The sequence below is a fragment of the Plecotus auritus genome, assembly GCF_963455305.1.
Source record: "Plecotus auritus genome assembly, chromosome: 7".
NCBI lineage: Eukaryota > Metazoa > Chordata > Mammalia > Chiroptera > Vespertilionidae > Plecotus > Plecotus auritus.
In genome coordinates, this window is record NC_137774.1 from 9,051,123 (window position 1) to 9,074,337 (window position 23,215).

Here is a 23,215-nt window from a genome sequence, read left to right on the forward strand (position 1 = left end):
TTATAAACAAACCCAGCTGGGGTTTACCAGGGACCCCGCGCAAACACGCAGAAAGGGAGGCAGGCCAGGAGCCCGGGCTAGGTCCTCCTTCCGCAGTGAGGCACAGGCAGGTGTGCTGAGCGGCCGTGCAAGGCGTCTGGGCGGCCCATGACCAGTTGAGTGTCCCGGGGCAAGTCACGTCCCCTCTCTGTGCCTCAGTTTCCCCCTCTGTAAGGGGAGATATGGCCTCTGAAGCCCCTCTGGTTCTAAGTCCAGTCCTAGTTGGACAGAGTCAACCCCGAGGGATCCCCAGGACTCCTCCGCCCGGCCCGGCCCATTTACCTGGGTCAGCACCTCTCCACCGGTCCCACCCCTGCCTAATGCGTCTCCTTGCGGCCCCTCTGGCCCTTCCTGAGGCCGCAGCCTGCCTCCTTACCCTCACCTTGGCCAGCCCCTCTCCCTGCCCCGTGCTTTTCTGCACGTCCCTCCTGCCAGGGGACAGACCAACTAAAAATAGTCCCGCAGCCTTTCTCACCCACAGCTGCCCAAAGAGCAGGAAGCAAGGGGGGCAGGGCGCCCATGTCCTGCTCTCCCCCCCAAACTCCCAGCTCGGGACCGTGGCCAGTACTCCAGCCTGGGACTAGTGCCAATTTGGCCATCTCGGGGGCATCCCACACCCCTTCCCTGGGGGGAGGCCTGCCCATAAGTGCCTACAATCACAGAGCTGTCCCAGCCCCGAGAGAGGGAGAGAGAGGAGGCAAGCGGTCTGCAGGGAACCCTTCCCAATTTCTGACAAATCGGTGCCAGCCACATTGTGGGCACCGAGAGGGCAGGGTCTGGCTCCAGGGACTGGTCTTTTGAGGGCAGAGGGAATTGGTGTGGGGAAGTCTGTACCGGCTTCCTTCATCCTGGCCCAGCTGGAGGGAAGACGAAATCGTGTCCCAGCCTCAATTACGCTAATCCCAACATGTGTGGGTGTACATAGAGGGGTTTCAACAGCCACCCCCAGATGCCATGGGGAAAGGCTAAAGAGGACAGCAGAAGAGCTGGGGTACCCACATGTCAAGACGGAAGCCTGGAGGCTAGGACAGGCCCGTGCCCCACAGGCTTGCCATGTGCTGCCCCCAACTAAGTCAGAGGTCGGAAGGGGCTATGGTGCCCCCACCCGGCTCCCACCTGGGATTCCTGGCACCTCCCAGCCCTGGGAGAAGGCCGTCCCCACACAGAGGAAGGAAACCAGCTTAGCGACTCTCTGGTGGCCTGCAGGGCAGCCCTGCAGCAGGCGGCAGGCGGGAAACCCAGGAGCCCTGGCACCCGGCCCGGAGAGTGAGCGAGAGAAATACCTCGGAGAGGAGGAAGCAGCCCGGAGTGAGGCAGACACACCATGGCCCCAGCGGCTCCCAGATGTGACCCCCCAGGAGGAAATGGCCCAAGGGGCTCGGTGGGAAAGGGAACACTTTTCTGAATAAGAAGAGAGAAGAAAGTGAGGCATGGGGATGGGACGAGCCTGGCCTTCACCTGCTGTCCTCTCTGCCCTGGCAGTGTCAGGGATACTGACATTAAGGCCACCAAATCTCAAAGAGCTGTATTTCCTCCTCCCCTAATCTCCAGACCCCAGCCCCTCCGTTCCTGAGCTTCCTCGGGCATACCTTCCCTGGAGCCACGCCAAGCCAGGAGCCAGCAAGGCTCCACGTGGTGCCTGGGAGGCCTGGGCAGTGCCAGGGGCAGCCCTCACACCATCCTCCCACTGGCTTCCCTCCCGCCTGCTCTCAGCCGCCACACATATCTCAGCTGTCCAACCTGATTAGGTCTCTTGCCCAGTGAGCCGGACAAGGAGGCCACCGGGCAGGGGAGAGACAGGGACAAGGACGCTGAGCAGGAATGGCAGAAGGATGGTGGAGACAGGGCTCAGGGGAGAAGGTGTGCAGCTCAGAGGAAGAAAAGCCTGGTGGAGGCTGCGTCCTCTCTGACCACGGGCTCTCTGGCGACAGCCACCACCTGTACTGGGGGGATTCTGAAGCCCCTGGGGCAACAGCCCTGCCTGGTTCCTCCATCGCCCCGCCCCCCATGGGCAAGGATGGGGAAGGACACTGAAGGCAGAGAGACTGACCTAGATTTAGGAAGAGAATCCCATCCTGGTACCCTCCCCCCCGCCACAACTACCATTTGCACGGAGCTTTAGGATAAATTGTCTTACGGGGTTTTTACAGCCTTGTCCTGTCAAGCCAATTTTACTGATAGGCAATTTTACAAACGAAGAAACTGTACACATGTGCATCGTGAAATGACCTGGCTGAGTCTCAGATTCAGGCCTCTGCGTCTCAGTTCACTGCTCACACTCAGAATCTCTACTTTTCTTTCTGAGCCAAGAGCAGAACTACATCTGTACCCACCCTTTCCTCCAAGACCAATCCTTAGGGAACCCAGGGAGCTGTGGAGGGCTACAGAGCACCCCCCCCACACACACACACACCTGGACACTTGGAGGCCATGCCACCCACCCCCACCACCCAGTGGGGTTTCCCCCAAAGTGTGACCCGTCTCTTGCGTCACTTCCCTGCCCAGTCTACCTACCATGCCCAGCGGCGATGTACATACTCACACACGGTTACTCAGACAACTCAGACTCCCCTCCTGCAAACCCACCAAACCAGAATGAGATGCCCTAGATCTTCAGAGAGCAGAGCCCATGCTGGAGGGAAAAAGAAGCCACTGTGATCAGTAGGTGCCATGCAGCCCTCTCCCCAGAGCCTGCAGGAGGGAAGAAGCTTCGGGGGTAACACAGGAGCGGAGGCTCTGAAAGCCAAGGAGCCCAGGGAGCTGGCAAGGCTGGGCGTCCTCCCTGGTCTGGTCCACACCCCCTTCCCCAGCCATCTGGGCTGAGCCTGTTCTGGCCCCGGCCATCCTCTGGGATCTCAACCCTTCAATGCACTCAGCCACCTCCAGCCAAAGCTTATAGGTCTTACAACCGAACCGCATCGTACACACACACACACACACACACCACACACACACACACACACACACACGAGGGTGGGGGATCTTTGCAATGGGTGTTGGCAGGCATGGGGCTCTAAGCTGAAAGAACTTCCCCTAGAGGAGAGGTCATCAAACGCCCCCTAACCTCCACTACCCTCCAGCACCGCCTCTGGCCACCCTAGTGTGAGGTGTGCCTGGAAGGAGACATTACTTCTCCTTCAAGGTGAGTAGGGAGTGGGGGGCAAAGTCCTGAGCTCTTGAGGCTGGGAGGCAAAGAGGAAGCAAGATAGAAATCCCCAGGGAGGCTCCGTCCGGCTCCTGTTCCCTGTTCCCTCGGCTCTCTAGCACCCCAGCACCGACTGTGGAGGTGAGGTGGGGGAAGGGGTATTGGGCAATACTGCAACGGAGGGTGCAAGGGCGTGGGGCCTGGGCAGTCCTTCCCCCCACTTTCTATTCTGAGCTAGAGAAGGGGACTGCCTCGAGGAAGTGCAGGGAGGGCGGCTGCAGGGAATGGGGGGTGCTCTGAACGTTCAGACACCCCACTGTTCCCAGGCTCCCACCTCCCAGGACTACAGTGAGCAGTGGGGGAGGAGGGATGGGGAAAGCCTGCACCGGCGAGAAGGAAACCGCCAGATCAGAAGAGGAGAGGCCCGGCGGAAGGCGACCAAGGGGGAGCAGGGAGGGGGTGCGCGTGGTCCTACCTGCTCAGGTGTGTGCTGGCAGGGGGGCAATGGGGTTCCCAGGAGAACCGGGGAAGCCCTCTCAGCTCGATTCAGGATTCCCCTTGCTTCTGGGTTAGACTGCTGCAAGAGGCACGGGTTTCCGTTGGGTCCTAAAGCCCACTCTGCAAGCATTGGCAAGCCCGCCCTTCCGCCACCAGCCCAGACTGGGTCAGCGGGTGCAAGGCAGCGCTGAGGACTGATGGGGGAGGAAGGCACTGGGAGAAAGACAGGGGTCTGAGTCATGGGCTGGGGACAGGAACAGTCCCGTCTCACATACACAGTACATGGATGACTTCCGCTGAGGATGGGGCTGGAGAAATTAGGCATGTCTTCCTGCCCGCCCAGAGAAAATGAATGTGGGCTTTGGTGCTGAAGATGGGGTTAATACCGCTTTCCTTACCACTCCTGCTAAGCTGCTCAGTTGTTGAGAATTTGGGGAAGGAGACATTCACTTTGGGTGGGTCCTCACTTCTACCCTCCCTCACAAACACAGCAGTCACCCCATCTCTCCCCACTATTCCTAAATGCCTCAGAGGCCACCCCAGCAAGTAAAAGGAACAGGACAACTTGATGTTAGTTGGAAACTGGTAGTTTTTTCAAAATATATTTTTATTGATTTCAGAGAGGAAGGGAGAGGGAGAGAGAGAAACATCAATGATGAGAATCATTGATCTGCTGCCTCCTGCACGCCCCCTACTGGGGATCGACTGGCAACCCGGGCATATGCCCTTGACCAGAATTGAACCTCTCCCCCAACACCCTTCAGTCGGCTGGTCCATGCTCTATCCACTGAGCCAAACCAGCCAGGGTCCCAGAACTTAATAGGATCCTGAAACTTTTCCAGAATGAATAAGTGAGAGTATTTTCACAGGTACCGTTTGGGATAAATAAAGGGGGCAGAAGGGCCTCTTAATATAAGTACACCCCACTTCAAGGTTACAGACCCTGCTTAGGATAGCTGACCTCAGTAGCTCAAAAGGGAGAACTCAGGGTCGGTGGGCCAGGTGGACCAGGGAAAGGTGGATGGGAAGTGTTTACAGGACTGGAGGGAGAGCATTTTGCAAGGAGAGTTGCGCAGAGCTCCGGCAGCAGAGCTGGGGAAATGTCATGGGGTGAAGGGCCAGGGAAAGTCAGAGACAGAAATGAGGGAACGGGGGAAGCATGGCCTCTTCCTAGAAGGGGAGAGGGCAGCAGCACGGCCTCTGCTTCTCTCTGTGTGTTGCAGGGAGAACTGGGGGGAGGAACTAGACAGTAAGGATGGAGGGCCCCGGGGTGGAGCCCGTCGTCGGGTGAGCTCAGGTCAAGCCTTTCACCCTGATGTGCCTCAGTTCTCTCCCAGCTGTTAAACAGGGCCCTTGGTGCTTCCCAGGGAGTTAATGAGTGTTTACAAAAGAGCTTGGAGATCCTCAGATCTCAGCTGGGCCACCACTACAGTTATAAAGCTCAAGAAGGGCTGAGTGTTATTTGGGGAGGGGAGGAGCAGGGGAAGAGGGAAACAGACTGTTCTCCTGCAAACTAAGGACGAAACCAGCTCAGAGAGCACAAGCCTCAGCTGCCACAGGATATCCTTGTGCCCAGGGATGGAGGTCATGCACCCCCATACCTCCAACCACCACCAAAGGCTGGCCTCCAGCTCCCTGTAGGCAGAACCCAGACTAGCAGCTGGTCTTCGTTAGCTCCAGCGTTTTTCACCCCACACTGTGAACCCACAGCTTCTACAGGCTTAGGCTAGAGGGGGCTGCCCTAGCCCGACCTTGCAGCTGACTCTGGGGTGGGGGGACACCACACCAAAGGCCAAGTTACCAACTGAAACTGAAGTTGAAGCAAGACTCCCTTTTCCCACTGGGAGCAAGAAGGGAGGAAAGAAAGGAGTGTGGGGGTGAGAGGGTGGAGGTGGGGGAATTTAGGGCAAACAGCAGGCAGTGAAGTCAGCTGGATTGAGGCCCAGAAACCCCCACACCCTGGGGCCAAGTCTTACTCTAGCTTTGCTTTCAGCTCAAGTCTTGGCGAGGCCCCAAACTAGGGAAGGCCCTGGCTGCCCCCTTCTGGCTCCCCACCCCCACCCTTATTAAATACACATTTTATCTCTCAGCATCTTCATTATCTTAACTGAAGGAGACAAGCAGTGGATGGCGGCAGCAGAGAGCGTCAGGAGAGGGGGGCGGGTGTGGGGAGCAGGCGCACCCTTGTTATAAAGTGCTGATCCAGCGCTTTCGGGCAGTGTGGGAAAAAGAGGTGGGATCAAAGGGAGCGAGGCTGATTCAGAACTCAATTAGAGCTTCTTAAAGAAGGAGCGAGGTCTCTCCTTGTGCCAGTCTGCAGACAGCCTGTACCCAGGCCTCTTGCGCCCAATTAGTTTCTACCGCCAGTGCCTTGGGGCTGGGGTTGAAAATCAAGGGGAGGCCAGAGGGAACACCCCCTCCCCCTACGCATCCATCCGTCGCACCTTTTCTGAGAAGAGCGAGACCTGCCACTGTGTGTAGCTTAAAAGAGAATGTCTAGAGGACACCTTTTCAGGAGGAACCTGAGGTTACAACGTTCCCCGAAAGTTAAAAAGGGGGACATCAAAGGTGAGTTCTTCCTTCATCCCTTGCCAGCTAGAGGCACAGCTTCTGGCCAGTGTCTAGGGACACTAGGTAACAGCCAGACAGGCACCCCTCTTCCCAGCCTGTAGGGAGGACTCCCTCCACAGCCAAGGCTTGCTGGGAGCAAGGTAGAAATTGCCTCAAGCAAGATACCACATCAGAGGGAGCGATTGGAACGCATCTGTGAGGCCAATAAACCTTCACAACTGTGCCAAGACGTATTTTTTTAAGATGAAGCACCTTTCTTTTACGGGGGGCCTGCTCCACCTCTGTGTAAAAGCATTAGCAATGTTTACCTCCAGATTAGAACTGCGAGATGGAGGGAAAGGCAGCATTTTATCTGGTTTATCTGTCCATTGAACACCTACCAGGTACCAGCACTAAGTACTAGGGACAATACGAACATAAATAAAACCTCAAGCTTGGCTCTTTTGGTCTCCCTCAGTAGGCAGTGTGACACCTCTTTACAGACATATACTTTCCAAAAATATATTTTTATTGATTTCAGAGAGGGAGGAGGAGAAGAGATAGAAACATCATTGATCGGCTGCCTCCCGCACACCCCACACACTGGGGATGAAGCCTGCACCCTGGGCTTGTGCCCTGACCAGGAATCGAACCGTGACCTCCTGGTTCATGGGTCGATGCTCAACCACTGGGCAACACTGGCTGGGCTCCATATATTTTAAAAAATATCCAAGTCTAGCTCTAGCCGGTTTGGCTCAGTGGATAGAGCGTCGGCCTGCGGACTCAAGGGTCCCAGGTTCGATTCCGGTCAAGGGCATGTACCTTGGTTGCGGGCACATACTCGGTGGGGAGTGTGCAGGAGGCAGCTGGTCGATGTTTCTAACTCTCTATCCCTCTCCCTTCCTCTCTGTAAAAAATCAATAAAATATATTAAAAAAAATATCCAAGTCTGGCCCTGGCCAGGTGCTCAGTTGGTTGGAGTGTCATCCAGCACACCAAAAAATGTGGGTTCAATTCCCCATCAAGGCACATACCTACGTTGTGGGTTTGATCACTGGTTGGGGTGCATATAGGAGGCAATTGGTCGATGTTTCTCTCTTTAAAAATCAATAAAATCATACCCTCTTAGAAGGGCACTTAATAAAGGCCATGGGCAACAGCGAGTGGTGGGGGAGAGGAGAGCTTTGCCAGCTTTTTTGATCTCTGGGGAGCTTGGACCTCACACACTCTTGCCAGTTATCTAGCCACAGGCAAGTCTTCATGGAGCCAGAAAGATCAGTGGCAGCTCTGGGGTTGAAACTCACCCCAACTTTACTGTGTCCGTGTTCTCTCCATGGCAATACCCAACAACATGCTATGGAAGCTTCATCTGCTTCTTCGAAGGAAAAGGAGTAAGTAAACCAGGATATAGACACACACCCCCACCACCTTCACGAGAAAGAATGTAGGTCAGCCTCTTTGCTACTACACTATGTGAAACACCCTATGATCCTGGCAAACACCAGTAACCACAAACCCATCCCATCCCATCCCATCCCGCTAACAATCCCCCTCTTCCCCACAGCTCTCGGGTCTCAGTGAGAAAACCCCGCAAGAGAAGGACTCTCTTCCTCCTCTCAATCTCCTCCCTGGCTGTCTGAATGACACTGAGGACTTCAGTGACAAACGTACATCAGCTTTCGCTCCCACAGGGCAGCGGAAGCCACACAGGGGCTCTTAAGTCTGCTTCACGCATCGTTGACAGACCAGCCCTGTTCCGATTGCTGAAGTCTTAAGAGCAGCAGTGACCTAGAAATTGACAGTGGGGGGAGAACTGAAGGAAAATAAACCAACAAACCAGTACACAGAAAACCCTATTTCCAAATATCAGGGGGAAGGGAGAGAAAGAAGGTAGAAGGGAAAGAAATTTGGCCCCTTTGAATCTGCAAATGCAATCTTGGCTCAGCGCCACGGAGGATACATAGCAGCCCCACTGCGAGTCGAGCCATGTTCCTGACTCAAGCCCCACAGTGAAGAGGAAGGCGCCAAGCCTCAAATACAACGAGGTGGGGAGGCCACTCCTTTTTGGGCAGGATCCTACTGTGGACACAGAACAGACAGCAGCTGCCCACAGTGTGGAAACAAACTGTAAAGCAGTCACGTCTCTTAAGGCTGCAGCATCCAATAAAATGTAATTTAAATCAAGCCTCGCATCTGTTCTCAATCCCATGCAGCCTCTGCTTTCCATCAGCCTTCGGACAATCTTTGCAATTATGCTTGTTAACCCTTGTAGCCCCAGACACTTTCCACGCTTCGAGGTATAAAACTGTGTTCTCCACGCGCGCATTACCCACAGAGGGAATGACTTCTCCGCCAAGAGTGTGAGAACATTCGGACTCCTGTCTATAGATTGTGCTCTGCTCCACACCGTGGGTAGTGTGCATTTCAGAGGGCTCTCTGCGTGCCCTTCTTCTATCCCGTACCACCTGCTGTAGCCCAGATCACATTGCAGGGATACAGTGGGCAGCATGAATGAAACAGTGGCCAACAGATCATTTGTACACGTATCAAGTTCCCAAACTCAGGTCCATGTTGGAAAGGCAGGAGGCAGAAGAGCTCAGGGAACAGACTTGGTCACTGGTTCTCAGACCATCCATGTCACATATGGTTTGCATTCCAAGGATTTGCTCGAGTTATAAAACTACGGCCATCTCCCAAATGAATCAAACTTAAGCCTCCCCTTTTCTCAAAACTGCAGCCCCATGCCTGCACTTTCCAGGCGGTCAGTGCTGTGATGGTGCCCTCTGGTGTTCCCATCTCAGATTGCCATTTTATGTCACCAGAAAACAAACCCAGAAGAGAGGAGTCTGGAGTCACCATATGCACTAATTTATCTAACAAGACTAGAAAAAGGAGGGTTAGATAAAAATCCAACCCCAAACGAAGGCGTCTTGAGACAAGCAGCTTCAACTGAGGGCAACAAGGCTGTTGGGACACTTTAGGGAGGAATTTCCACTACGAAAGCTTGAGTTCTCTGGAAATGTGATTGCTTAAAAAAAAAACAAAGAATGCAACTTGAAAATAAATATATTCACAGTCTGTAGAGTTACATTCTGCTTACTACCCCCACTCCCTGGGGAGGGCCTAAGAAACTCAGTGAGTCTTTAAAATGTCACAATGTGGAAGTATCTGCAACGCGAACACAGGAAGCTCCAAAAAGAAAGAAATCCTTTGATCACGAAGTGTCCTCCACATCGCCACGAGGACTTGCTTATTTTGCTGGATCACCCTTTTTCATTCTTCTGATTTTAGTGCCAAAGTTCTTTCAAATACACCAATGTTTGAGGGAACAAAGAGGTAAATATATGCACATTCCACAACATAAATCTATATCCTTGCAAGCTTAAGGTAGTAAATATAATTTAAAAGGGTCTACTTGGTAATTTTTAATGCATAAGAATAAGACCCTCATTTTTAATGCATAAAAAATAACACTCCCCCCAAAATAATAAGACCCAAAGATGTTATATTCTGTGTAAACATTCTTGAATCTATAAATTAAAATTGATCACTTTCAAGTAAAAAAAGGATTGTTTTCAGACCTGAATATATTAAAGTACTAACACGAAGACTTTATAACGGTCTAAATAACACTGGATACTTTCAGGTGGGGTATTAGTGTGAAAAATAAAAGAATTTAAGGCAATCCAGTAGCTAAGATATTTCCAATTAAAGTTCTGTCTTTCAGAGCATGCTCTATTTCCTTCTCTTCAATCTTCAAAGACACCTGGAAAGAAGAGAAAAATGCTTTTCACAGTGGAGAACTCACAAAAGCAAAGTTTGTAGTACAGAAAGGTCTGCCATGTTAAACTGTTCTCACAAGAGGCAAAGCAGGTTAAACGCTGCTTTTTCAATGCCCCCCTACACAAAAATCTCACTTAGCCCCAGTCCCATCCCCACAGATCTTAAACTCTACGTAACAAGAAACAAATTGTTTATCTAATTACGATCATTTTAAACTCTTCAGCAAAACACAAGTTCTCCAAAACAGGACAACTAAAAGGAATGCCACGAAGAAGCAGTTGGCTGTACCTTTGTGAGGCGGGATTCCTTGTTTTTCTTTAATTCTAAAATGCCCCTGGCCTCCAGGAGCCCTGAGAGTGACAAACACTCTGACTGGTCCACAGCTGCCACCTGCTGTTTGCGACAGACGTCACCGTAGGCTTCGTGTAACTGGGAGGAAACAAGGGAGAACAAGTGTTGTTTATAAGTCCTATCTCTTGTAACCTATTTATAATCTTTAAAAATGTGAGTCTGCGTTTGCAAACAAAAGTTATCTCGATACCCAATCCTCCCTCTTTTCAACAGGATCCTTGAACGGGCATCCTGTAGATACTGCCAAAAACCTCTACTGTCATGCAGGAAAGGGGCTTTCTATTTCGTTGAGAGGCAGAAATGGAAGGGGAAAAGATTAATGGTAAATTCTCAACCACAACCCAAGGGAAATAAAGTCAGCTGCCTTTTACGTGGTTCCGGTGTTTATCCTTACGGTTAAAAATCCATTTTTAATTCCTATCAGCTGGAGCGTGATAGGCCTTTTGGAAAATATCTGCTCTGCCAAGCAGATTCTCACCTCTCCCCCAGCTCCATCTGCCGACATTCCCAACTAACCTTCCCCAGAGTGACCTCTTTGGTTTTCAACTGCCTGGTCAAGAGCAGCAAAGAGCAGACCAAGATCTTCTGCTGAAGAGGGAAGGAATCTTGTGCTCCTTCTTGGATCAGAGTCATCCTGTCTCCATCAACTTCTGAAATGACTTGGGATATGTGACTAAGGCCAACCCGCTTCGGAACCAGTGACTCAGAGGATGACTTACCTATAAATAAATACATCGAGCGTAATTAGATTTTTAAAACGGTGTGTATTACGACAGATGATACTAAGTTTTAGCTGAAGAAAATTCAAGTGCAGTCATGTAGGGGCAAAGCAGAGGTTCCAGCTCTGTAACTAGAAACGAAAGAAGGAGACAATGCTGTCCTCACATAGAGACCAGGATAACGTGGCTGACTTCAAAGGAGGCTTATCCTTTTGCTGGGCAGAATGGTGAGCTATTTTGCCCTGTAGAACACAATTTATTCTCAGAGAGACAAAAACCCACCTCCTAAAAGAATAAGGACCAGACAAAGAACTACTGTATCCTGCCTTGGGGGTTCCTAATATCTCAAAGGTGAAGGCAGACAGAACCTTGAAGCAAAGATGGCTATGCCCAGTCACTAAGGAAGAAAAAAGTTGGAAAATTACCTACTATGTTGAACCAAACAAGTGGCTAAATGTGGGCAGGATAGTCAAACCTATGTACGTCTTCTAGAGAGCCTCCACAAATGACCTCTGAGGTTTGGTTCACTTGCCCAAGCTGATCTCTACACTTGAGAAAATGTCATTGGATATCTTAGCAGATAGCACCATCTCAGAGGCTGGAGGTTGGGAAACAGCCAGAGCTGCATGGGACTATGGCCTCATTGTTTGGAGATGCATGAATTGCAAGACAGGAGGGATTTGCTCGGTAACAACCTTTGCCTGAAGTTACTTCCTGGGATCACGTGCAGTTGTCCCACAACCACTTGCTTCTATTTTATTACAACAGACGGGATGTTGCAGAGGGCAAACTAGTGGAGAAACTGGAGATCACTGATCAAGTAGCAGAATCGTAAGGCTGGAAGAATTTAGAGGCCTCGTTTTGCTCCTTTACCCCAGGGCGGAGTCCACTCTCAAACAATCCCAACAAGTGGTCATCTCTCCAGCTTCTGTTTGAGTATCTTCAATGCTGGGCAACCCACGATGTGTCCAAAAAGCTCAGTCAGTGCTACTTATTAGAAAGCGTCTTCTTATACAGGGTGGGGCTAAAGTAGTTTACAGTGGTGAGTACCCAAAACAGCGTTTACTCTTGTATTATTTTTGTATTAATGATTGTGTTATTTTATCTTTTTCATTGATTTTTATTTTATTTTTTTAAAATATATTTTATTGATTTTTTTTACAGAGAGGAAGGGAGAGGGACAGAGAGTTAGAAACATCGATGAGGGAGAAACATCGATCAGCTGCCTCCTGCACACTCCCTACCGGGTATGTGCCCGCAACCAAGGTACATGCCCTTGACTGGAATCGAATCCGGGACCCTTGAGTCCGCAGGCCGACGCTCTATCCACTGAGCCAAACCAGTTAGGGCTTTTTCACTGATTTTTAGAGAGAGAAAAAGGAAGGAGAGGGAAAAGGAGACAGAGAAAAACATCAATTTGTTGTTCCACTTATTTATGCATTCATTTGTTAATTCTTTTCTCTTTTAAATATGTTTTTGTTGATTTCAGAGAAGAAGAGGGAGAGAAATAGAAATATCAATGATGAGAGAGAAACATTGATCGGCTGCCTCCTGCATGCCCCCTACTGGGGATCGAGACTGCAACCTAGGCATGTGCCCTGACCAGGGATCAAACCCGCAACCTTGGCATATTGGAACAACGCTCCAACCAAGCCACTTGGCTAGGGCTGTATTATTTTTCCATATGAACAACTGTAAACCTATTTTTGCTGCACCCTGTATATAGCTGAAGTCAGTCTCCTTTCTAGAGCCATTAAGAGCTAATCACATATACCAGAGGTCAAGGAATTAGATTAGTCTAACAATTTACACCAGGAACTTCTAACCTATTTTAGCTCTGTGTGTGCCGGCAGTGCTCACAGGGGGTCACTGACACATTTGGTAGTCAGAAGAAAAAAAAGAGGCGATAATCCTAAGCACTAAGTTTGGCTACTTTTGAAGTATTTTTATTAATTTTCTTTCAACAAGGTGATGAAAAATATAAAGTGTTCTCTGTGGAACTACAGTGCTAGAAACAATTTCAATAACTTTCAACCAGTGCAGGAATGAAGGGAGAAACAATCAAATCAGGGTGTTGGGCTTCTAAAGATTAACCCTGGATATTAAACACTGTTCATGGCTATTTTATATCTGCCACCGCTAAGGAAAAGGAAAATTAATTTTCCCATTTTTGTAATAGCTTGCCGTTTACTGCAGCAATAGCATCTTTTTTTTTTTTTTTTTTAGCAATAGCATCTTTATACCTCACCCTCCTAGACTTGTTTAAAGGCTTGAGATACCCCAAGTTGAACTCAATTCTTTCACTGTCTGACTCTTATTTACCAGGCTCTGCTTTTACCTGTACGGAGACCTAAACTGCACACAACTTAAGCACCCAGAAGAGAAGCTGATCCAACCTTACTGTTCACAGTTCCCACTCTTAGAGCTTGAAAAGAAAACTTACTCTGTCCCAACCATTTATGTAACACTGTGGGTAACTCATCTCCAGTAATGCACAAAATTTAGTTCTGCAGGCAAGACTGAAATAAAGCTGACATACAGACACACACACACAAATGGGTGTAGATTTAACCATGTTCATTACACCTTTCTAGCTCTTTCCTCAGAAAAGTTAAGCAAACTTAAAAAAAAAAAAAAAGTTAAGCTTCTATTACAAAGGAAGATGGGAAGGAGATAAACTACTTACATTCAGACAGTGGTTTGAGGATAGTCTGGCTTTTGACATCCGACTCTACAATTTCAATAGCTCTCCTATAAAAAAATATTTCTAAAATTAATTTAGGCTGAGCCAAACCAAACACCACAGCAAACCACTCAGCTCGAAAACAGACATATTAACAAAAAAACATGTTTTATACTTTTAAAGCCCCCAAACAAAACCATGCTATGTCTCAGCTAAAGGAGACTTAGTTGTCCTGAAATAATTCATAGACCAGGCAATTCGAGAACTTCAACACTACCGTTTCCTCTTATAGATGCCAAGTAGGCCATCATACATTGAGCCAATGATAACATCTTCGATGAGGAGAAACGTCACGGATAGGAGAGAGAATACAGAGTGTGGACTGTGGACTAAAGACAGCCAGTACCAGCCATCCACACCAGACCTGAAAGGGGAGTCCTCCGTATGTATGTATGTATGTATGTATGTATGTATGTATGTATTTATTTATAAAATATTTTTATTGATTTCAGAGAGGAAGGGAGAGGGAGAGAGACAGAAACATCAATGATAAGAGAGAATCATTGATTGGCGGCCTCCTGCACATCCCCACTGGGGATCGAGCCCGCAACCCAGGCATGTGCCCTTGACTGGAATCGAACCCGGGACCCTTCAGTCCGCAGGCCAACGCTCTATCCACTGAGCCAAACCGGCCAGGGCTGGAGTCCTCCGTTTTAGATACTGCCATATGTGTAGGCTAAACCACACCAGCCTACAGGACTATTGCTCAGAGCTGGATTTTACCCAAGCAGTTTGCTGACTAGGGGAAACTTTCAGATCCAGCCAGGATCATGCCATCTAGCAGTAGGAAGAGCTTCCTCTCCCACTGCTCTCTCCAAACTACTTTGCCCACAGGAAGCCATAACCAGACCTGGATCTTCTGTATGGCAGTAGGGGGAGGTAGGACCAGCGGGCCAGCACAGCAAGTATCATTTTAATGGACCCAGTGCCCCTACTGGGAAGGAAGAAATTTCATCAGTCAGCACAGAGGCTTTCCCCAGCAGGAGGGACAGGGGGATGGGAAGGGAGAGAGGTCTGGAATACAACTGTGGGGACCACTGACTGAAGGAAGGGGTGCTCACAAAAAAAGCAAAGGAAGGAAAAAATGTCTAAAGGCAAAGATGGTTCAGGTCCATAAATAAACCTGCTTGAGACCAGCTAATGGAAAAGTAAACTGGAGTCTTTTTTAATACAAATGTAATTAACCAATCTATAATCACCACAGGGAGTGCCAGCAACATCTCATTTGTTCCTCCCTCGGTAGGTAATGGACTGATAATGTTTCAGACATTAACACGGTAGAAATGCAGAACTCCCCACTGAGAAACAAGTCCTCTTTTCTGAGCATAGAAAAGTGGCAGAACGGAGCCTCTTAAACCACATTCACTTGAGTTACACGAGACGATTAAACAGCATTTCTTTTTTTTAATAAAAGCAGCCAACAGAGCCATAACTCACCTGCAAACATCTAGTGCTTTGCGAACGTCTCCAGAAACAGCAGAGACTTTTCGGGCACAGAACTGAATTGCAGCACTGTCCAGGATCTGATCTCTGGATACCTTTGGACAAGACACAGAAGGTGACAGTGTGAACTATAAGAGTCCCCCACTTTGTAATTTAGGTCCCAGGCACAAATATTTTCACATTTAAGTCTATGTTTGATTGGCCACCCTGTAGGGTCTAAGAGATGCCTTTTCTGCTCTAAAGTAAATGGAGATTGGCCCTGGCTGGTTTGGCTCAGTGGATAGAGCGTCGGCCTGCGGACTGAAGGGTCCCGGGTTCGATTCCGGTCAAGGGTATGTACCTTGGTTGTGGGCACATCCCCAGTAGGAGGTGTGCAGGAGGCAGCTGATCGATGTTTCTCTCTCATCGATGTTCCTAACTCTCTATCCCTCTCCCTTCCTCTCTGTAAAAAATCAATAAAATATATTTTTTAAAAAGTAAATGGAGATTTACTTATGAGACTGGTATATCCTATATAATAAAGAGGTAATATGCAGATTAACCCTCACACCATCACAAGATGGCTGCCCACAGCGGAGGTGGGGTTCCCGTAACGAGCGATCAGCAGGGACCTGAGGCTGCGTGGCACCGGGCCAGGGGACCCGAGGCTTGACGGGGGATCTCAAGGCATGCCCCCCGCCCTGGGCTGGGGGACCTCAGGCCGTGTCCCACGCCCCAGTGTCGGGCCGGGGGACCTCCAGCTGCGCCCTTCGCCCCAGGCCGCGGGACCTGAGGTGCACCCTCCACCTGGTGGGGCTTGACGGGGGTGGGGCTGGCCGGGTCTGGATCTCGCCCAATGGGAGTGGGGCCAGCCAGGTCTGGGTCTCGTGCAATTTCAAGGTGTGCGCGGGTGGGCAGGGACTTGACTCTGGGTCCCACGGCGCACCCCAGACTCTGACAGGAGGAAGATTTTCATATACATTTTACTAATTTTCTTTCCTCTCTGACACTTCTATTATAGAGAAAGGGCAAATAAAAATATTAAAATATTTCCTCTAATTAATTTCCTTTTAATGTGCACAAATTTTATGCACTGAGCCACTAGTATGTTCATAAATGGAAAAAAAAAAGCAATCAGACCTTAAATTAGCAAAACTAAAATAAAACCTATTTGGTCATTTTCCAAAGAGAATGTTTTTGAAAGAGAAGCATTTGAGTGATTCCTCTCTTATTTTTATTTCAACACTGAGGCACCCAATAAATGGAGCCATGGGTGAAATTCTTATAAAAATGTTCTCCCTACGGCCCATAGGAACTCCATGGTTAGTAATGCCATCCAAACAAAGTATTTTAGAGCTATTGTTAGCTTTTTCCAACACAGGTGATCCAAGGAACACACAATTTTGTACAATGATTGTCACCCACCTGATTAAGTCGATCCTGCAAGATAGTGGCTATCTGATTTCTGGTATAAGGTGGGAAGTTCAAAAGCTGTGGCTTACATTTTTCTCTAGCTTGAAGCCTTGGCAGAATTCTGTCTGTGAGATCCAAGGTATTAGCAATGCCTGCGGAGGAGATAAATAACACTAACCATCAAATCATCCTACAAGGAAAAATAAACCATCTGAAAGCTGAATAAAATTTCTAGTTATAATCCAGCATTCCAATTGTTGCTTCCCACTTGCTGCCCCCTTGTCCCCGCCCAATACTCATTAGGTAAAATGTACATAGTCAGCACAGAATGCACTTTTCAAGTTAGGATTGTTCACCGATAAGCAGAATCAGATACTCCAAAAATCAACACTGCACGTCTCTGAAATGTAGTATTATGTCATTGCTATTCAGACTTAACAAAACTGATTTTCCTTAGATGAAAATTACTATTATTTTAGAGTAATGTTCTTATTTTGATAAGAAAACTGGTTTAAAATAAAATAATAGGTGATAAATAAACTGAAGAGATTAAGAAAGAATTCTTAAGAATCACCAAGTAACAGTAACAGCTGAGCACTAACCAATCAGCACCAATCGAGAATTGCTTAGCCATGGCCATTCAAACAGTGTGTACAATACATCCTGCCCTTTGCTGTCCAGCTGATCCATCTCGTCCAACACCAGCACACTACACAGAAAGAGAAACAATTAGTACATGTGTCCACTTTCTTAACTCTCCGATCTGTTTGGTCTGGGATGGCTCTAGGTCAATTCCTACAGCAGAGATCAGTTTGAAGATCATAATTTGTCCTGTCTCCAGTCACTGTTACAAATGATCCCACCTCCACCATCATGAAAATGTACCATTATAGGTTTTTCAAGCACTTAGTTTAAAAACATTTTTCCAATTTAAAATTAGGTGTCATTTTCCTTTCTTCCATTCATAGAGCAAATATAGGGAAACTAGAGGCCCGGTACACTGGTGGGGTCCCTTGGCCTGGCCTGTGCGGATTGGGTGGAAACCGGCTCTCCGACATCCCCTGAGGGGTCCCAGATTGCAAGAGGGTGCAGGCCAAGCCAAGGGACCCCACAGGTGCATGATTGGGGCCAGGGAGGGCTCTAGGGCATGTCCGGCCCGTCTCACCCAGTCCCTATTGGCCAGATCCCAGCAGCAAGCTAACCTACCGGTCAGAGCGTGTCATAGTGACTGGTCGAACAAACAGTTGGATACTTAGCATATTAGGCTTTTATTATATAGGATGTCTTTTTATGAACAAACCGATAAATTCAAGAGATTAGCATGTGAGTTTGTGGGTGAGAGACCTTGCAGATTTATAGAGAGCAACACGCAGCAGAGCAATACTTACACCATGGGGCCCTTCTCCGCAGTAAAATGGTTTTCCAGTTTCCTCATCATGTCCTTCCCAGGTGGCCTGGATACTCCTTCCTGACCAATTTCCTGAGCAATAGCTGGGAATACAGCCTGGGCCCTCCTCAAGGACATGCAATTCAGCATGATGGTTTTAAAACTTTTCAGCTCCTTCTAGAAAAATGCAAACATAGGAGTAATTTTAGCCTTGGATAAAGACCTGATGGAACCTGAAGTGTCTGAGGAGTTAACAGCATACGAAAGAACAAGCTCTAGCCGAAACCGGTTTGGCTCAGTGGATAGAGCGTCGGCCTACGGACTGAAGGGTCCCGGGTTCGATTCCGGTCAAGGGCATGTACCTTGGTTGCGGGCACATCCCCAGTGGGTGGTGTGCAGGAGGCAGCTGATCGATGTTTCTCTCTCATCGATGTTTCTAGCTCTCTATCCCTCTCCCTTCCTCTCTGTAAAATATCAATAAAATATATATATATTTAAAAAAAAAAAAAAAAAAAAAAGAAAGAACAAGCTCTACTTTCATTTGGAAAGATTTCGACAATGAAACGGAAAATGTCTTTTTTGGGGAAAATTTCACGTAAGACTTCTACTTTTCTTAACCTTTCGTAACTAAGTGCCATTTTAGCAAGAGCATCATAGTTCAGACCCTCCAAGTACCTCGAGGTCTTGCAGAATTCGGCTTAAGCAGGCAGTTTTTCCAGTTCCAGGAGCACCAGAAAGATAAAGACTTCCAGCTTTTCCCCCACAGATGTGCTCCCTCAGGAAATTCCTGATGACATCCATCTCCTTTTCCCTGGCAGGCAGCCGATCTGGGACAGCTGTAGTCAGGACCAGCTTTGCTTGCTGGTAGCAAGTGCCTGTGCCAGACATGAAAGGACAATTAGATACAACAGAGGCGACTGAGAAGACCCGATGGGTTTCATCTGGATTTACCAGCCTTGTTTAAAGGCTGCACCAACAGCTGCTGTGAAAGAACAAACCTTCTTGCTTCAACAGCCTCACACAGGCAGATTCTTTCTCCGGCGGACGTCTCTGCTCAGAATGTGTTGTGATCTCTTGACCTTTTCGAACAGAGGAACATATTTTGTTTTGGTGAACTCTGGCTTGTCGTCTTTTGCCTGGAGACTTAACTGTCAGCTGATTGTCAAATACCAATTTGCGTCCCCTAGGTGTGTGGGAGTGAGGGGGACCATTCTCTTTCTTGCCCAGCTTTGGTGGAGAACAGGGTGATAAACGGGGAGTATTGCATTGGTTGTCATCACCTGAAACACATTAAAATCAAAGCATGGTCATTCGTGGCAGTGACTAGTAAAGGACTTGCAAAGATCCCTGCCTCCCCTAGGAAGAGGTGAATTCCTACCTCAGCCAAAGCCACCAAAATAAAACGACTCTCATTTTAGAAGCAAATACTGGCCACCAGATGGCGACACTGAGTCTTACTATTGTTGGGTAGAAGCCAAACGGGTTTTAGTGGGATGAAATTCTAAGATGGTTCTAAAACAGGGTTTCTCAACTTCAGCACCACGAATATATTAGGCCACATAATCCTTGGGTGTGTCCCCTGCTCATTGTTGAATATTTAGCAGCATCCCTGGTCTTGATCCATTATGCCAGCAGCACACCTCAGTTTCAACAACCAAAAATGTCTCCGGATACTACTATCCAATCACCCCTCATTAACAACAAACTCTCTAAAACAAGAAAGGATTACCAACTACCTTTCTAAAACAAGAGCATCACCGGTGTCTCTTAATTTCACCACCATTAAGGCAAGTTTCAAAAATACTATACAGTACAGTTAACGGCAAGGTCACTTTTTAAAAAAAGTTTATTTTTTTATTGTTGACAGTATTACAGATGTCCCCAATTCCCCCCCCCCCCACTTCCCGCCTCCACCCTAAACCCTCACCCCACTATTGTCTGAGTCCATGGGCTGTGCATGCAAGGTCATTTAAAATACCGACAGAACTAAGTTCAATGAAGACACTGAAGATCAGGCCTATTAAATACTTCGGAAAGTGATCTTAACTCTGAAATTCAGTGAGAACTTAGCAACCGTCTTGAAAAAAACCCCAAAGTGAATCGAGTGGTCTTCACAGAACTTCCCTGCTTCCAAGGACCAGGCATTCTTATTACTGAGTCGAGAGAGGTCAAGCGCTCCGAGCCACCAAGGACGCACAGAAAGGGTCGCTTACCCAGACGTTTCCTGGGGCTGAGAGGCAGACTCTTCACACGCGGAGTAAGGGATATGGCCTGGACCTTGGTCAGCTCTACTTTGGGGTCACTCGACTTTTTAGCTTTGTCCGATGCCCGAGACGGCTTCTTTTTTGGAAAACCGATGGTAGCCTGTGCCTGGGATCGGGTTTGAGGCATGATGGCAACACACTGGGCACGGAAAAGAGAACAGGAAAGACAGTCAACACGTGAAACTGAAGGAAAAATACCTCACGTGGAATTCATACCGATGACCAGCACTTATTTCATACGTAAATAACGACAATATTTGAGCATCCAGTTCTGCTTCCCATTCAAATCTATGCAATAATAGCAAAAACGTGTCTACCAACTATGGGTACGAAGCTGTTAAGAACAGTTTAGGTATCGCCTCATCCAAGTTTCACAAATAACTGCCTGAGGGGTAGGTGCTATTATTAAAATGACCCTGAAGACGAGAAAACTGAAAGCACAGGGGCCCGAAGTCACAGCGAACCAGGCGCTCTGGCTCCAAGTGCTTACCCGGTTGAGCGATGCCAGAGGTTTATCTTGATTGATCTCTATCGCACTTCTAATCCCCGCACCCCAGCCCAGCCAGCTTCCAGAGTTACAGTCTCGCCCCACCCCACCCCCAGGCCCCACTCTGCACTCAGTCTCCACTCCACACAGCTCTCAACCCCACCCGGCACATCTCCCTCCTACCTTACCTACGCACAACTGCCAGACTGCTCCCACAGCGCACCTATCCCCGACCTATCTCCCGCGATCTGAGCTCTGCTCCGCTCACTTCACCTCGGGCATCACAGGCACCCTCGGGCCTTGTCACTCAACGCCCCAACTTCTCTAACCCCAGGCCTCCCGGAGCAATCCTCTCCTCTCCGCCCCACAGGGCTGCGTCACCTCAATGCCGGATCCTTTTCTCCTCTCTCGCACAAGGCTTCAGGGATTCTTCCCAAGCTCCTGAACAAACCGGCAGCAGCAAAGTCCAGACACATTCGCGCCAAATGTGCACAGCCGTAGCTTTCCGGCCTCCCGCCAAAGTCCAGACAGGTTTCTAATTGGCTGTCGCCTGAATGCCGCGCGCCTAGGCCAACGCCCACCATCCCCACGCGTCCAATGCACAACCAGTAAGAGAGTCCCAGGTCTCGGAGCCCTCTTCAGGCCTCGCCTACTGAGCGGAGGGTACCCATCTACATCCGGAACCTGGGCCGGAAAGACGTAAAGGGAGCGACTCTGGGTAAGGCGAACTGGTCACGCCGCAAAGCTCGACGGGAGATGTAGTCTTTGCCGCACGCGACTCTATTTCTATGCCTTTCTCTCGATGGGAGGGACAACGATGTGGTTGCTCCTCCTCAGGGCTGCACTTAACCCATTTTCGTTATCCTAATGGGCTACATTTTTAAAGAGCTACTATATAATACCTATCATTTTGGGGACGGTTCTGGGTGTCAGGTATGATGCTAGGAGCTTTACTCAACCCTGCAAGGCACAAAACAAATGTGCATAGGGTTAATTAGGGGTCACAGCATTTTGTTGAAGGCTCTAGGATCCAGATTTCCTGACACCCAAACCAATTTTTTTTGTTAAAGTTCTACGCATGCATAACGAAATATACTACCCCTCATTATAATATCCCCCGGATTTGTATTTCAAAGGTGAGAAATAAAGCCAGGCCTTTGCTTTTATTTTGTTAAAGGTAAGAATATATTGTGTACCTCCTTTTTTTTTCTTTTTTCTTTTTTCTTTTTTTTACAACCTGTACCTCCTTTTTAAAAAAATATATTTTATTTTTTACAGAGAGGAAGGGAGAAGGATAGAGTCAGAAACACTGATGAGAGAGAAACATCAATTAGCTGCCACCTGCACACCTCCTACTGGGGATGTGCCCGTAACCAAGGTACATGACCTTGACCGGAATCAAACCTAGGACCTTTCAGTCCGCAGGCCGACGCTCTCCACTGAGCCAAACCGGCCAGGGCATATTGTGTACCTTCTTATCATTAATCCCATTAATCAACACTTTGTAGGGAGTGGAGAGAATTATGACCCCTTCATTTAAAAAAAAAATTTTTTATGGCTAAACACTAGGGTTTCAGAGCCAGAGAAGACGGCTATAGAAGAGGCAAGCTGAGCTTTTAATGAAAAATATAAATAAGAGCAGTAATTTATAGACCAGCTTCCAAAGCTAATAACATAGCTAAGCCCCAGATTCTGTTAAAGGCCAAAACCCAATTCTAGGTGATGGTAAGCATTTATCTTTCATCCTTCAATATCAAATAAAATAGAGCAATAAAGCTGAGAAACAGGATAGCAATATTACAATCGTCAGTTAATTATAGTTAGTTCATATAGTAGATAAGAGCCAATACCAAGTGCTTAAGTGTATGCCAGGGACTGAGTTCAAGCATTTTACCTATGTCACCTTATTAATTCTCACAAGCACCCCATGAAGTTGGCATTATTTCCATTTTACAAATGAGGAAAGGGAAATGGAAGGGGTTGAGTAAATTTTACCAAGGGCACACATTAGTAAGTGGAAGAGCTGGAATTTGAACTGGGAAGTCTGACAGGAAATCAAACTCTCAACCACTTAAACATGGGGGAGGATTAGACCGATGCAGGTTCTACAGTGGCCTTCTAAACAGGGAGAGATGGTTAAGCAGCACGTTTTGGGAAGGCTTTCCAGGAGCCAAAAACTGTAAGAGTGAAGAGATTAGGCAGCCATGACTGTAAAAAGTGTTATACTAAAATGGAGGCTTTTAAAATATATATTTATTTTTTTATTGATTTCAGAGAGGAAGCAACAGGACGAGATAGAAACATCAATGATGAGAGAGAATCACTTATCAATGATGAGAGAATCTTTGATTGGCTGCCTCCTGCACGTCCCCTTCTGGGGGCTGAGCCTGCAACCCGGGCATGTGCTCTTGACC

At 48.2% G+C, this 23,215-nt stretch overlaps 1 protein-coding gene across 2 annotated transcripts; it reads right to left on the reverse strand.

Moving 5' to 3' along the window:
* Positions 1-9,281: 9,281 nt before the first annotated feature.
* Positions 9,282-21,455, reverse strand: CDC6 (cell division cycle 6). Of its 2 annotated transcripts, XM_080679555.1 has the most exons (12): positions 21,183-21,455; positions 20,264-20,453; positions 19,049-19,330; positions 18,726-18,925; positions 18,052-18,227; positions 17,266-17,372; positions 16,676-16,815; positions 15,266-15,366; positions 13,772-13,836; positions 10,883-11,085; positions 10,304-10,444; positions 9,282-9,998 (listed from the first exon to the last, which is right to left on the reverse strand). In XM_080679555.1, exons 2-12 carry the CDS (start codon positions 20,439-20,441, stop codon positions 9,909-9,911), a joined length of 1,683 nt encoding a protein of 560 aa, XP_080535681.1. In that variant the 5' UTR covers positions 20,442-20,453; positions 21,183-21,455; the 3' UTR covers positions 9,282-9,908. The 2 variants fall into 2 exon arrangements, with proteins under 2 accessions (XP_080535681.1, XP_080535682.1); XM_080679556.1 differs by lacking the exon at positions 19,049-19,330 and having other exon boundaries at positions 21,183-21,372.
* Positions 21,456-23,215: the final 1,760 nt, after the last annotated feature.